Here is a 17,199-nt window from a genome sequence, read left to right as displayed (position 1 = left end):
CTCCAGTTCATTCAAATCCTATGGTATGTTTTTTTGGCAAGAGTCAGAGATGCTGTCAAACTTTTGGTTAAATTCCAGTTAGATATCTGCATTCTGCCTACTTACGTTCCCACTGCAATTTCAATGACATGCACTGAGCTTCCCTGTAGCCTTAGGCTGCTGTATATTGTTACAAAAGACTTAGTTACTGCTTTTCACCTGTGAGGTTTATTGGAAAAATCAAATTATTGGGAGAAATTTTGTGCTTAAATCTTTGAAGAGTCAGGATCATAAGCAGTATCACTGACAGAGCTACTAAAGCCTTTGGGAATTGGGGGAGGGAAGACTAAATTAGTTAAGTGCTGTCATATGTATTAATGAATTAAAATACTAGAAAAAGACATCTGCTCTTTCCTAGTCACATTATGTGCAGATGACATCTGCAATACAAGCTGGGAAAAAGTTTTGTAGAAAGTTCAGAGACTGAACTTTCAGCGCCATTTTAAGTGCTTGGGATGTGGCGCTGAGAATGAACCTGGGCTGCTGCACCGCTTCCGAGTTTCCCCCAAAACTCTGACTTGATTAATGACAAATCCGCCTCTCCTGCCTCTGCCTATCAACTTTGCACTTACTCATGGGGTCACCATTAACATTGCTAAATCAGCTGACTCAATTCTTTACTTTGCTTAGAAATTATCCTCTTAATTGCAAAAACAGTCTGAAACTTGATACTTCCCGTGTCTGCTGCCACACCTTCCCCCACCATGCATGTTGCTGGGATATGGTCTCCCTGCAATTGCAATGAGTGCTCTAGATCAGTGAACTGAATTGATGTATCCAATTTATTTAAAGGAGTTTTATTATTTTTTCCAGCTGCAATTACTTTGGTGAAAATGAGCCCCTTCTTTGCTCCCAACACATTGAATAGCATAGAACAAAACACAATTAGAGTACTGGAACATGTAATTAAGTACGGCCTTAAACTATTCTAATTAATAGAGCTGATTTCCACAATATGTAATTTTTTCAGACGCTTAGTACAGTCGAATGATCTTCTGTAAGCTTCCCTAATTTCTGCAGGCAAAAGGGGAAAAGCTGCTTTTAACTCCATTTTTGTTTTAAAAATAGAGGCTAACTGCCAGACAGTGCTGTGCATGTTAGCTGCACTCAGGTTTGACTGCATCTCCAACATAGGCCGTCTGCCAGCTCCACTGCAAACAAATACAGCGAATATGCTGACCATGGGCAAGAATAAGACTAGCTCAGGAATGAGAATTGAGTAACTTTTTAAAATCACTTAAAATACAACATTAGTATATCTTATAAAATCATGTAAGACTCTCAAGTGAATGTAATTTAAAGGCAAACATACCTTTGCATTTGTTTGTTGTCTTATCCAAAATAGCCTTTGTGGATACAATTTTCCCATACCTAAAATATATGTATATATATGCAAAGAAAAAAAGAAAAAAACATCCTGTTACAAGAGACACCAAATTCACATCATTTTATATTCTATTACCCATGTACTTTTAACAAGTTGGAATCATATATAGACTGTATAACTGTATAATGAAAACTCATAAGTAGACAGAAGGAACAAAAAAAACCCCAATAATTTCAAATACGATCATGCTCTGTTCTCCCTACATTACCAGTGGCACAGCAGAATCACAAAACAAGCCAGAGAAAAAGTGTTTTACACAAAAAAAGATATGATACAGGTAAAATCCTGATATATGAAAGAAGATATGTTTTAGGCATAAGCTTGGACTCTCCCTGTCAATATATGTACCAGATAAGGCAGACAAGAAACTGTCTTGTCTATGCTAGGCTTGCTAACTAAAATGCTATGAAAAAAAAGCAAGCAAAAAACATAGACATTTTTTTCCTTTCACTGACAAATCCAGAGATGAAAACCTCTATGCTGGAAGGTGACAAGTGAGTCAGCTTTATGCAAGCTGATCAGCAAAGCTGGTAAAGAATTTTCTGTGTTTTATGGAAAATTGAAATGTTAACAATTTGAACAAAACCAAAATATCCCTCGGGAAAGTTTCAATTTTCTTTTGTAAAACAAAACAAAACCCATTCATTGCCTGTTCTGCTGCTTCTTAAGACCTTGGCAGCCCGGACGCCAAGTTGCTATGCAGTCCAAAGGTGAGCATCCAAAGATCTGAGAAAGAAAATTAAGCTTGGGAAACAAACAAAAATCCCAGTTAGAGGAATGATGGTTGTTTCTCAAGTGTGGCAAAAGGTCTGCGGTATTAGCTTTTTTGATCCCAATTTGGAGCAGAATTTATTGCTGTTGGTGAAAATCTGCAATCTTCTTGGAAATCAAGTGTTACTTTTTGGCCAGTTCCAATACTAAGCAAGCAACTCCCCTGGCATGTAAATGCTTAAGGGCTGCAGTTACGCAGGGAATTAGCAGCAGAATCAGAAATGGAACTTGGGTCTCCCAGGTCCTTACCACAACCTCCATTTTTGCTTTTGAACTACATCTGATACAATCAGTATACAAAAGAGGAAAAATGTAATTTGAGAGTGGTTTTTTTTTCCATGAGGAAAATAATGTAACACGTTAATATGCACACACAAACCCTACAGGCCAAGCAGTTCTATTTCATTGTACAAGAACTGAAAACACTGAAAAGCATTAGAAATATTATTATCAAAAGAAAGTGAAATTTGGGGAAGAATAAAGTTTTGCCAGCTCACCTGCTAAATAGAGAGAAAGTTACTGAGTATCATTTCAAAACAATACTATTTCAAAAGATGACTAACTCAATTTCTGAAGCTGCAGCACCCATATAGTCTTAACATTTCTTCAGAATAGCTGAGAAGCCTAACAAAGTTAGGCTTAGTTAGTTAAAAGTGCTCAAATAATTTCTCACTTACAAAGTGATAATTATTCAAGGACGAAGTCTATTTGCAAAGTACTTTCCCTCCAAAATATTTAAATACATTTTTTTCAGTGTAGCTATCAATCTTTGTGACCAATTTCAAGCTCCCTCTGTTTCTTCAGCAAGTTCTTGTGTGGCTTCAAATACTTGTAATGGTAAATTTGGAGCAATCGAAGCCACCGGCTATTGGCTTCCTTACTTATTTGGAACTGTGAGCATCTACCTTTATATTCTAAAGATAGAACTATCTCTCTGTAGCCTAAAAATGTACAAGAAACTATGAAAATCCATGTATACTTAAATATACCATGCTAGAAGCTGTAATAAAGCAATATAAATTGTATCTAATAGTTGGAGCATGTCTTCCTCATTAGTGCCAATTATTTTCCAAGTAAGTCATTCCCATATAGAAAGCTGTAGATTTCCTAAGTTAAACCTTCTGAACTGTCTCTAAAATTTTTCTGCGAGTGTAATGTACATATCATATTTACATGTTATGTACATGTTATAACTTTGGGAAAGGCAAACCGTTCAGGGATGGAAACCCATAGAGCTCTTCAAGATACATACTCCTATGTCCCAAGTCACTTGCATCCAGTACTATATCTGATGGTCAGTATTCTATACCTGCCGTCCTTTATCAGTTTCTTAACCTTTTTAAAGCGAGAAGCTACATAACCTTTTGGGAAAAAGGAAAAAAAATGAAGGACGATCTTGTCCCCACCACTCTTTCAGGTCAGGGGGGAGGGAGGGAAGGTGAAAAATACAGCCCTGAATATCTACATGAACAAAATTAGCATAACTCTCAGGCTGCCTTTGGTGGCAGAGGGAAATCAGGGACTGACTGTGGACTAGGCTGGCCCACAGACGGTGACGCACACCAGCCAACGGCACAGAAACGTACATCTGTATGTCTGTTCTTTACAATCATTTCATGGACCATCTTCCAAAGTGCAAGACCACTAGTGGTTTAATTCACTGTCCTAGATAGCACAGCTCCTGCAAAGAACCAGCTGCCATGAAAGACTGCCAAGAAATTTCAACAGTGAGAGTCTAAGAAGGAATCAGAGGACCAGTATAACAATAGCAAGCTATCACCATTTCTCCTACAATTTTCCCTATAGATACTCTTCCCAAGTGACATATCTCCACTGACACCCTGTGAAGCACAGAAATGCAGTTCACCCCACCTGCGACCTGACCAGCACGATACATCACCTCCTTGTTCCTACCATGTGGCCTGATTTCAGGGGGAGACATCCCTTGCACTTCCTCATAAGTGCTCCCTTCAAATGGCAATGGACATGAAATCTGCTTCCTTCCTCATGGATTCTGCAATCCCAGCATTCCCGTTAAGATAGGCTCCTGCATTCAACTGCTAGCTTGGTAGGTGCAATCAGAAATCAATGATCATCTAAAACATATTAAAGCCATGGTCAAAACTTATATATATCGCCTGCTTACCAAAATGAATATAGCAAGCAAGAGGAAAGGCTATATTGTTGATTGCTTGTTCCCTCTCCTCCAAAGCAATTAAAAAAATATTTTCAATTTAGTGCTAATCTTGGGAAGCATGCTCAGTAATAGCCTGTGTGCCTGTGTACTAGCTATCTTTTAAGTACAGAACACCAACACAAATGTATATTTTAACAGGATATCAAGAAGAGACTTGTTCAAAAGCCAAGTTAGAAAGATATGCAGTCCTGCTACTTAATTAGACAATATTTACCTCTACCCATTACACACACACTGTGCAAAAACAGAAGGGTAACTCCAGCTACCCACTGCCCTAAGATGAAGTCCTGCCAGGGAATGTGCACATCAACATAGAGCGCTTTTGTCTTAGGTTCTTTTCAAGTGCAAGGCTTGAAGCAAAACATCAACGCATACTTTTTAAAAAACACATTGTTCAGTAAGATGGTCAAACCCAGTGCAACTAACTGCACTGACAGACTTATTACAAATAACTGGGAATAGTTTATAGATATTTAAAACATCTCTGAAGCCTAATTTTGGTGACCTGCATGATGAAAGAAAAGGCTTTTTAAAAGACCAAGTGTGCTGATCAAACTGAACCAGTGTTTATTTTTCTTTCTTTGTACATCTTCTATTATAACAAACATGCTTGCAAACATGAGAGCGATAAGGTGCCACCATGAGCATGACAAAGACTGGGGAACAAAGTAGCTTGAAGTCTCTGGCACAAGTGCTATTTTGAGTGCTGAAAGAACTTATCTGTGTGTGCATTAGGGGAGGTACAATAAGAACAGGCATTGAGAGGCTTGATAGGGGACGTCTGGAATGAATTGTTTAAGTCTTTGTCTACACATTAATGTAATATACCTTATCATACCAAGCTCATAGCGTTTCCCTTTGCAGCAATTTCAAGCTGTCTTCTAGCTTCTGCTTTGAAGGGTTTCTCTACCACCTGGCTTTCTTTGACTCAGAGACTAACATGGCAAGCATATCTTTGCTAACACGGAAAGTCCTTGCTTCAGAGGGCTGCTTAGGTCTTCCACCCTGGACAGTCCAGAACTTCCTGTTGAAGACTGACAGGACTCTCTCTTTGACTAAGTTCAATCCAGCTGTAAAGAGAGGATTCCCAGAGATCCCATCCTATCCCTTGCATGAGGGTACTGCTGCCAGAACTCCTTTGCTATGTAGAAACAATGCTGTGTATCTTCAGTGTTTATTCTAAATTAATTTTTTGATCTTAGCATCTTATTGTTCCCCTTCACGGAATGTTCTTCATTTCTAAGAGCCAGAATCATGTGGCAAAGCTGGGCATGGATTTCATAATGCATGAGCGGTTCTGGATGCATGAAGTCAGTACAAGGTGGAACTGCGAAAGGAAAGAGAACCTGGCTGAACACAAAATTTCAGTAAGGAGCCAACGTTCTCACCAGGTGACCCACAGGCAATAGAGAACGACGACTAAACAGGCTGATCCAGCTAGGAGGGCCCTGTGGGAGAGCAGATCAATTAATCCTAAAAGAAACTTGCAATTGCTGAATGCATCCACATCAAACTAAAACTTTTTTAAGACTAGGTAAATAGCTAGAACGAAATGGATCAAATGGAGGAAATACTTCCAAAGTGATTGATGTATACTAATGGTAACACTAAAAAGAACATGCAGGTGTGGCTGTTTTGTCTGTAAATCAGCTTGAAAAAAGAAATCTTTCTTGTTCAGACATGGCCTTATTCAGTGCATAATATGGTCGGTCTCTGTGCATCTTACACGCACTCTAAATGTGAGAGTTCCCTGTTTGAAAGGGAGTAATACTACCCTTTCAGTATCACCCCAAAAATACAGGCAACAAAACAGAATATATAATCACTTCTGCAAATCAGGAATTTGCAACTTCTGAGAGATCATTCCCACCTCCCCTAAACCAAAGTATTCTATTTTGAACAATACTGCTCAAAATAATTTACTGGAAATTAGGGGTCTTAATAACGAAGAACATCACCACAGTCCTTATCATACTTGTAGAATATGTGGAAGCCCAGCCAGTTCATCTTGATTGAAGCCTGAAGAAGTGAAACATGAGCAGTCGATGGCAGGGTCTCACCTGTGCCCAGCTTTTCTACACCTTTTGCATCACTCATGGTATAAAGAAAACAGAGTTTCCCTATAACTGAGGAAAAGGGTCAAGGGAGTCCTCAGCATGAGCTGTCTTGATACAGCTGGTTCCCAAGCCTCACTGCTCTTCCAGTGGTCAGGACATTTCTAGACCATCAGCAGAGCCAGGGAGACACTCAGCCCTGCAATCTTTCCCTGGCTCCAAAGACAAGCTCTGAGCAGCCTCTGTGGCTGGAATCTGTAAGGAAGGTGGTACCCGGCTCCCAAGTCTCCCTCTCTCTGCTGCATCCTAGGAAAGCAGCATACTGAACCTCATGATGCTCTTGCTCCCCTCTTAAGCTTAGATACAGATTTTTTCTGTTTTTCATGTATAAAACCTTGGATTTTCCATTAGGTAGGACTTTCAGAAAAATACATGCTGGTACAATACTGCCAGACCTTGTGGCAACCTTCTCTAACGCTGCTACCTAATTGTGGGTAAATGTTCTGTTACAAAAACTCGATAGAGAAACTTACTCCATCCGGCAGAGCACTAAGTTTGGAGAACAGAACCAAAGGTTACACAGACTATAGCCATATGGTTTCCATTCTTAGATTTTTCTTCACCACATTTATGCCCTAGTGTGGAAGGAGATACTGCTGAGAACATTTTGTCTGTATTTTGTTTTCTGTTGTTGGGAAACATACTGTTCTTTAAGAAACTCTTTGGAATCACTCAGTCGCTTTATGGTCATCGTGGGCCTAAAGATTCGCTCACCAGAATGTAAGAAGTAACTTCAAACAAAAGTTGGACCAATCATTTTTAGTGCATAACTTAACCTTATATAAAAAAACTGGTAGCATTTACATTTTCCTTATTTTTTTTAAGACAGTAAATAGGTATGCATAATCTAGCTTACTACTTGTTTGTGTTTTGAAACTGTTATAGATTTGGTAAAAGACAGGCTGATCTGTTTAGTTCAGCTAAAGCTTCTATATTCAATTCAGATACACAAACACTGGGCTAATCAACTCTGCCAGATGCGCCCTGTTTCAGGCACTGGATCATCTATATTTCACTGTATGTAAAATAGGACTTCATTATGAACCTAAACTAAAGTTAAAACTGCTTTGATGACATTTCTGTCAAAGGGTCACAGGGCTTTGACAGAAAGCTAATTCCTTTATTAGTAATTATCCCTTTCACTCTCCAGTACTTCAGAAAGAAGGATGGCATTTTCAAAGTATACAAATATCCAAGTAACTTTCCTTGTTGTTTTTAATTTTACTTGGGGGATAAAAAAATACCTAACCAAGTAGATTATAAGTTATTATGATGCAAAACAGCTAATGTTTTTTTCAGTTTGCAAAATAATGGAAATTACATTTTGACTGTTAATGAAAAGAATATATTCTGATGAGTTAGGATCTATGTACACAACACAAGTTTTTGGCTTTAGTCCCTGTTCAATATAAATCTCTTGTGCTGCAATTGTCTATTCTTTGCAAGAAAGCTTTCTTCACGTCCTCTCCACCTTTAATTCCTCTTTTAAATTTTGGATATTTGTATTTTGGATAAGAATTAGCTTATAAAAGCCTACATCATCATCATTACTGATGGAGTTACCAAAGTTAGCACGATACAAACTAGTGTTTCGTTGGTACAAACAATCTTTCCTTCAGGGCCTGTATGTTACAATTCTAGAATTCACTGAGAAGGAAGAAAAAAGGCAAAATCAGATGCAAAATTAGGTGTTTTATCAGTTCTTACAACTATCCATCCTTGTATCACTTAGAAGAGCAGATATGTAGCATAATGAATGTATATAATTCTTATTCTTGAGGTATGAACAGACAGCTTCTTGGTTTCTTGGGCAATATTAATTGTAATGGATAAAAGACAATATTTTATGAATAGGTATTTGTTATATAGTACTCTGGCTCCTTCTACATAAATGTATCTACTGCTTATAGCTAAGAGAAGCCAGGAGTTCAGAAGTCTAATGAATAGTAAGAGGTATACAGGAAGAAATTAGATTTTGGAGATTATTATTTTTCAGCTATCCATTTTGTTTTTCTTAAGAGTAGTTATTTCCTGGTTTAGCAGAAGATGATATGTGGGGGTAGGGAAGAAATGTATTTAGAATCAGGAAATGTTTGCTTCCTCTTGCTTTGTGGAGATGTGAATAATCTCTGTCCATTCTTTAGAAGCTGACTGAAAGACTAGGAAAAAATAAATTCTGCTAGCATCCTACAGCTTTTTTTTTTCTTTTCTTTTTTTTTAACAGGATTTTGCAAAAGTTTTTCAATTACTATGCTCATTTCTGCACAACAAATCGATTATCTTGAAAGTATGTGACCCACTGTTCAATGCTCTTTCATTTGGTGCAACTTAGAAAAATTGCTCTTTTAGTATCTCTAAATAGTTTAAACATTTAAGACATAATACAGCTGGCATTAAAATCAGCACTCCTAATGTGGCTTTCTAGCCTGTGATATATATCCAACAATTCCTGCAGAGGTGTTTTCTCCATCAATCTTAAATCATCAAAAAAAAAAAAAAGTAACAACATGTATGTTTAGGATTTTTTTAATGTGTTAAGAATGTTGCAATATATATATTGAAAAAAAGCAGTTATTCTTCAGTATTATGATGACACAATCATGGAGAAAAAAAAAATCCATGAAACCTCCCCAGGCTCTAGTATTCTTCTCTGGCAAGCACCAAGAACAATTCAACTGAAGTTACTGCGAGAAAAAAAAAACAGCAGCAGTAAAATGGAATAATGAGAGATGAAAAATCCTAGCCATAAAATCTTGATTTTAGATTTTTTTTTTTTAATTAACAAAGCAAATTTTGAAGGATGACTCTATAGCTCCTATTCCAGGCTTTAGCACGTTTATAGGCATCTGTTGCCTCAATCTCTCCACTGAGGACGTGAATATAGATATTTAGCAGAACTGTGATTAATAATCACCCACACTTCAGGGTGAGATTTTTCAAAGCCCTGAGTGTTGGCCTGTCTTTGCTCAGCTGCGACATGATTTTTACCACCGAACACAGTGTTTTCATTGAAGATAATGATACCCTGACTTGTGCTATTCCTTCCCAGCTTAATGCCATCCTTCCCCAGCATTTCAAGGGGGCCACTCATGATAAACACTTTTGAAAATTAAATTCCTCAATCTGTGCATAAGCTAAAAGCAAACCAAAAATTATACAGCTGTGATGTTCAACATGAGGATAGCACCAAGTTGCTCAACTTAATTACTCTGCTCAAATTTAATTCCCATTTAATCTTTCACAAACTAGCGAGATAATAATGCTCAACTCAATGCTGGGAGAGACTGGAGCAACAGCCCCAGACACTGAAAAAGGAGAGAGCGACACCACAAATTCACAGAGCAAACCTCTTGCCTTGTACCAAGGAGATCTTCTTTCATATTTCGTAAACACCTACAGATTCTCTTCATTCTATTGATTCTTGTGAACATTCGGATACCAACAAGCTGGTCCTAAATTTGCTGATCACATACCCATTTTAACTGTAATCAAAGTGTTTGTAATAGAAAAACCTAGAAGCAGGAAGCTGTCACTTGCTTGAAGAAAATTGAAATTTCAAGCAACAAACCTCAGAAGCACTGATTGGAATGAATTTCTTACAGACCCTGCCCCTTCCATAACCGACCCTAACTTCTGGCAATCTGACTGATTCAGCATAATCGCCGAGCCATCTGCTAGGCCGTCTATCAGTTCAGTAGCCTTGTTACTTTACAGCTTATAGGTTAAGCAGGATAAATTACCCATCAGATGCATAGAAGGACTTGCCTTTTTAACACACTTTGATGTACAAGTATGTATAAGTGACCATAACTTTATTTCTCCTAAACTTAAAAAAAACACAGTAACATATTAATCACAGTGACTATTTTTAAAGAAAATGAAATTGTTTATGCGTATCATCTTTACAGTTTGTGAAAACTGCAGTTTAGCAGAGGTATATAAATACTTCATAGCTTACTTTGCTCTACAGTTCTAGGAGCTTTTCTATTTGCCCATTTTAAGACTCAAATGCTAATCAATTTAAAAGGTGTGAACTATGCAGACTTATGTTCAGTTTTCAAATATCAGCCTACATAGACACAAATGCTGGTTGATATTAAAAGTATTGCTTCCTACCAATTCTACTGAGCTAAATAGCCAGGTTAGTAAAAGACTACTATATACATATTTTTCTGAATTATGCAGCATAGTTTTCTGAGAAACCAGTTTTAGCGTTGGATCGAGTATGAAATGATGTGTGTAAATTATTAGATTGAGTGATTTAAGAACTGATTTACTACTTCTAACATAGTATATTGTAATCGATATGTAGTACTCTTACACTGAAAGCATTACAGAAACTTTTAACATAAGACACCCGACTGAGGGTCATTTATACTACCTTACAGAAATGATTTGTGCAGCTATTCAGCAGCACTTACAGATAATCACAAACAATAAATCTCAGAATTGTCATAAATCAAATAACATATGTTAAGACATTCATATAAGACATGATCAGTAAGTGCTATATCACTATGAAAATCAAAATGTCTGCCTCTAAATTCCTTCCTCATGAAAAAGGCTGTACTAATCCACATCGTTTAGTGTCCAGTTCAGCAGAAAAAACTTGGAGAATCCTAATTTTACAAAAAGAGAGAAATAATTAAAAAGCTATTTGGAATTCTCAGCTAACCCGCTTTTTAGTACTACAAACATTCTTATTTAAATAAAAAATAAGACAATTACATTTTCTACAGAAATTTGCTATATGATGGCTATGCTTCTACTCACTGATGCTATTCAGGTATACAGGAAGGGGTTACAGTTTCATACAGCTTCAAGATGGAAGAAAAAAGCTATGTTATTTTAAGAAAGCAAAATGGTCTCACCCTGTTGTTCTCCTGCCTTAACACTATAGAATGGACAGGAAGCATGTGCTCAGACTAGGAGTAAAGCACTGAAGAAAAACCCTAAAAACAGACCCTATCAAAAACTGAAGCAATATACTTTGAAAATAAACTATCGGAGTTCATGTGGCTCTCTAAAAGAATACAAAAAGTGAGAAGCATGGAGTTTCACATAACCATGAAAGATAGTTTTAAAAAATCATAATTATAATTCAATTGCAAGCAGAATATTGAAGTACCAAACAGGTTTAAATTACAACTCTGGAATATTATTTCTACAGTCTGACAATTTCTTTTATTCCTTATTTTCACACTGAGAAATGATCAGTAATGAACATAAAGATTTGGCAAGGTGAGAAATTAAACCAGATGAATGCTAATATGTATTTAAAAGCTAAGCTCATGGCAACTCTGCAGACTTGCATGTATTGATTTGCCACTGCTAGCTCTTCTAATCTGAAAGTAAGGCAGCTTTTCTACACCCGGGCATAAATCTTGGCAAATTTCAGCTTCACCAGTTTTGCACAGCCCACACTAATGGCTCAAAAGAATAAAACTATAAAGACATAAGAGAAGGCACTTCTTGTTATTCATAATTTATAACTCCTTTCTCTTCCCTGTGCTAAGCAGTACAGATCAGCTTGGGAGCATAAACTAGTCCCTAGACTGTATACCTGAAGACCGACAATTTTTCTTTTCATTTTATTCCTCCTTCCTCCAAAGAAACCAAATTCACTCATTTTCAGTGCATGATACATCATCCTTTATTTTGGCTCTTCCTGAGTGTATTTTTTCTTCTTGTGAGAGAAGATGAAGGACAAGGGAAGGGGAAAACAACATTATTTATCATCAGTTCCCAACATTTTTTTCCCCTTGTTTTAGTCAGAACAGTATAAATCAATGGTGTTATTCTAGCTACTACCCTAGCTAGCGTGAGCCTACCTCCTATGTGGACAGACAGACAGGTATTAATGCTACCAGCCTGTTTACTTGCAGGAGAATTTTTTTTAATTTATTCTTGCCTATTAATATCACTTGTAGAGAAGGTAGCTAACTGAAATCTTACACCCTTAGTTTAAATAACAGACACCTCAAGGAATATGTTGGCAAAGTCCTGAAAGCCGTGGTGTAAGATAGGGACTGCCAAAGTGCAAGGACACTTTCAGCGACATCCCATTTCCTACTCTGAACTACATCAGCTCTGAACTGTCTCATATATTGTCGGGGGGGAGCAAAAAATATTATATATATGTATTTTATATATATTTTTTTAATATATAAAACGCTTACTCTTGCATTGATCTTGTACAGAAGATGCTTGATCACTGGAATAATGCCTGTGTTTGTTTGTTTGTTTTAATAAAATATGACTGCATATCCTGTATGTTTTCCTTGTGTTTTTGTAACACTAAGGCAACAAGATTCAAAGACCTGGCCTACTGGGTTCAGATACCTTCTAGGCAAAGATATCTATTTGTTCTTATCTGCATCTTGCACTGATTTAACACCTAGTCTTGGAAAGTGCCGATTGCCCCTCTTCTGTCCGGAGGGCAGAAGAGGAACAAAACCCAGAGCCCTTCAATATATTTAAATAACCTTCAGTCTCTCTGAATTGCATTTGAACAGTGGTAGTGGTTCTTTTATGAAATATTCATAATAACATCCTGCTTTCAATAGCTATTCTATACTGGAATTAACACCTTATTATGAAGCAACTATAAAATTAATATTATGAGTCAAATCTTTAATTTCTGGTAACCTAATGTCAGTCACCCTAAAACAGCATTAAATAGCTGAATTATTCAAAATCACTGCTAGACCTTCCAGAGTCCTTGCCCCCTTAATAACATGGCATGTAGATTTGATCCCTATTTGAATCTGCTTCTCTAGGCTCAAGACCCAGCTGTGCTGAATAGCAAATATCTCCATTTCAATACGGAAAATGGTTGTACTAAAGTAGTTCTCTCCAGGGGTCAAAATACTTCAGAAGGGCATTTAAGTGGCTGTATGTTATTGAGCGGAAACATCAGCTCACATATTATTGATCATAACTGCATGGCTCTGTTGAAAAGATGTCTGCAGCAGTATTAAGTGCTGAGATAGGGACTGAGTGTTATTCATTAAAAAAATACTATCCATCTGTTGCCAAATTTTAGATACATGAGCAATCACAAGCTGTAGCACAAAATCTAAAGTACAACCTTTGTGGCGGATGCATCAGGGTCATATTCAGTGACACTTCCTCAGTTTCACACAGCTTAAGATAGACAGTCTTTTGAATATTGATTGAAGCAAGCAGGAGGCAGTTTGCTTTCTGCAGTTTTGCAAAGAGAATGTAATAGATACTTATCTGGAAATTTGCTTTGGGTAGCTTAAATATACCTTTTTGTTCAAAACCACCATTAACCTTTTCTGATCCCATCATTAAAGTAGGTAGCCAAGTACAACTGAAATCACTACACCTTCAGCCTACTTTTACTCTTGAGCTGTAGACAAACATGCAGTCACAGCACTCTGTGCATTACCAGATTATCATGTTGGATTTATCTGAATGGGCTGAAACTAATGTGATTCCCCAGACCTTTTTCTATGAATTTCTATGAATTTCTATGAATTTTTCATACAATGACTACATCAAATGCCACCATGGAAGGAGAAGTCTAGGGGCCCAGGCTGTACTTTGGCTAGTGTGCTTGAGGAAGGGTTTGGATTGATGGGTCTCACAGACAAGGGAGGTTATTCCTGACCAAGCAGGGAAAACCCAAACCAGCACAAAGAAGTGACTCACAAATGGCCCAACTGGGCTCTGAGAAAACCAACTGGCTACACCTTCCAATGGCTCTACCTCTGCATCTACATTAAACAGAACAGGACATAGATTCAAAATTGCTTAGGACATAGATTCAAAATTGCTTAAAAGGAGCAGTCACAGCTGCTTCATGAACCCAAAGCACCAGTCATCACAAAAGGGACTATTCAAAAACACATTCTGATATAGTGCCAGGAAAATCAATCAACCAGTGCACCAGAGCAAAGCTGACAGAAAATTTCAAAGTCAGCAGAGTTAGTTCTGTATCACACATATCATGACAACTTTTCTTGAACAGATTCAACAACACATGCCAAAGAAGGAGTTTGTATGACATGGTCACAGTATTTCTGGGCTTAACTGACCTATAGATGCTTTGTTTTGTTTTGTTTTGTCTGTCAACAGCCTGAGATGACTATTTCTTTGCCTGTAAGAGGACAACAGAATGAACTTTTCTCTTAAAAGTAATAAGCTACTGTAAGAAAGAACCCAAAATTCTACCTGAGGATGAATCCCAGTGCCTACACTTCAGAATCTAGAATAGTTCATTTACTAATTTTCCAAAATGAAAATTGAAATCTAACAGAAACACCTTGATATTTTTGATGAAAATTACTCAGAAGGGGGGAAATGTAACAGATACAGCTCTTTCACAGTAAAGGATTAAGAATCCAGAGAAGCAATGTCTGTATCCAATGTCAGAAAACCACTCATTAGCAAAGAGTTAAACAGTATCTAGGTCAGTCTACAGTCTTTCCTGCACATCCTCAGCTCACTGCATATCGGAAATGCTGTGTGGGAAGGCCAGGGAACTAAACTCACAGATCAAATGACTCAGACTGCAGTAATTTAATGATACTTCTTTCTCTTAAATTATCCTTGGGATTAAAAGAATCCACACCCTCAACATGAAACCAAATCATAGCAAAAGGAAGAAACCACAAATCCACAGATCACTGGGTCAAAAAAAGGTATCTAGAAGCAAATTAATTATTAATGGAAAAGGACAGAGACCTTTCCTACAACATACTATATGGTCAGAACAGCAGAAGGCAAAGAATTTGAGCATCGGTCAGATGTCCTCCTGAAAGCCCTAGTGGGGATGATCTCAACAACAAGAATGTCAGAACTGTCTGCCAAAAAAATAAAGGAGAGCTGTCACAGCCAAATGTTGACCTCTACCACCAGAGGAAAGCAGCTTGAGGGAAACAGCCTCACATTTCCTCCATCACTGAAGAAGCTGAACTGCAAGTTGTCAAACACCTATGGAACAAGCATGACCAGAAGATAACTATAAGATCCTGGAAAGAGAAGAACCAGTGACCCAGGCCCAAATATAAATCCAGTTAAATCCCTGAAAAGCAATTAAAAATTCAGCAAATTCTGTCAGACTGAACAAAATGGAAGTTTGAAAAGGACACGAATGAACCAAAGAAAACATTGCCCTCAGAAATACTCCTTCCCGACTACAAAGTAAAATTATGACAATTCACTCTCTCTGCACTTAAAGATTCATTCCCTCCCCCCTTACTTAAGGAAAGGGAAAAAAGGTCATCCTAACTATCACAAAAAGAAAAAGGAGAAAAGCCAAAACACCCTAAGGGCACTAAAATGTCTTCTATCACAGGAACTCATTAAGTTTCATCTAGAGAAATAGAAACTGAATTTGTTTCATGGCAAAAATTTAACTAGAGTTGGTGTGATGAGATCTGATAAATAGCATCAGATTCTTTTTTCAGAAGTGTTTTTTATTAGTATATTGTGAAGTACATTGCAAGCTAATTATAAAAAACTAAGCATCTTGGTTCACTATATATTTAGATGCAATTCTGCTCTACTTCTAATTAAATTATTTCATTTTTATATATGTACCTAACTGACAATGTTTTGAAAATTTATGTCCAACAACATACAAAAATCACTAAGGTGCTTGGTCAGCAACCAGTTACCCTTGAAAGTAAATTCCTACAGCTACTCAAATTTCAGCTACAACCTTGGAGCTGTGTGGAGTCTCACTCCAGGTCTAAGGTCCAAGAAAATTTTAAATTCTGTATTCCACCTTTATCACTTGCTGGTTGCAAATCCATGGGCACTTTCTGACAGCAGGTAAAACATCAGCCTCCACCTATAGTTAGCCATAGGGTAGTTGTGTACCACAGTCTTCTGTCCAGCATCCCACTGCTTATGGTTTCCTGGTGACTATATCTCATGATGAAAGAGTAATAAGTCCAAATAAATAATCTCCTCTAATTAGGAGAAAATTTTGGACCTAGTGAGTTCAGGTGAAGGGCTCTATATAGAGAATACAGACACTGTCTCTGGATCAATATATTTTTAAACAACATTCACAAAGTGCAACATCTTAAATAGAGAAGACCAAAAGACCCACCACAAATTGAGTAGCAGTCCAGTGTTTCATATTGATCTAAATCAACATGAGGTCTGCTTCAAGTTATTGCCTCAGAGTGCAATTTGTTGGTTAAATGGAAACACAAATGAAAAAAATTATAAAAATAAAGTCTTTTCCTCTTCTTAAAAAGGAATGAGAGTCAAAAACTTTTCTTACTCTGGCTATCTACCCAAGAACATCTTAACAGCTTGGGCCTTTTCTGTGATCCACTGAAACCTACTTGCTTTTTTACTTCATCAATTCAACCAAAATTCAGTCATCCAAAACACTGACTGCTACCTGAATGTCATTTCCAGAGTGCTAGGTGGGAAAGTGCTGATTAGTGATAGATAGGGCTGTCCCCTCTTCCACTGAGAACCACTCTTTTCAAAATATTTTACAATATTTGCGAAATTGTTTAATTCAGAGTGGGTCTCCCAGACTTCAAAGAGAATTAACAAGTATTTAACTGAATAAGCAATTAAGGAAATGGGCGGAAAAACTTTTGGAAATTTTCATGGAACAAAGTAACACACAATTCACTGGGGAAGAAACAGAAAACTGAGAGAGACTATTGTATATTTTTATAATGTCATAGCTATGA

At 37.3% G+C, this 17,199-nt stretch overlaps 1 protein-coding gene across 6 annotated transcripts in view; it reads right to left on the bottom strand.

Moving 5' to 3' along the window:
- RBMS1 (RNA binding motif single stranded interacting protein 1) overlaps window positions 1-17,199 on the bottom strand; it is a 158,506-nt gene that overhangs the window by 42,729 nt on the left and 98,578 nt on the right. For all 6 annotated transcript variants that reach the window (XM_067299131.1, XM_067299133.1, XM_067299132.1 and 3 more), the window contains exon 3: window positions 1,352-1,410. In XM_067299131.1, coding sequence (XP_067155232.1) covers window positions 1,352-1,410 — 59 coding nt within the window. The remainder of the gene's footprint in view (window positions 1-1,351; window positions 1,411-17,199) is intronic.

The sequence above is a fragment of the Apteryx mantelli genome, chromosome 6 (assembly GCF_036417845.1).
Source record: "Apteryx mantelli isolate bAptMan1 chromosome 6, bAptMan1.hap1, whole genome shotgun sequence".
NCBI lineage: Eukaryota > Metazoa > Chordata > Aves > Apterygiformes > Apterygidae > Apteryx > Apteryx mantelli.
This window is presented reverse-complemented; position numbering and strand designations above follow the sequence as displayed.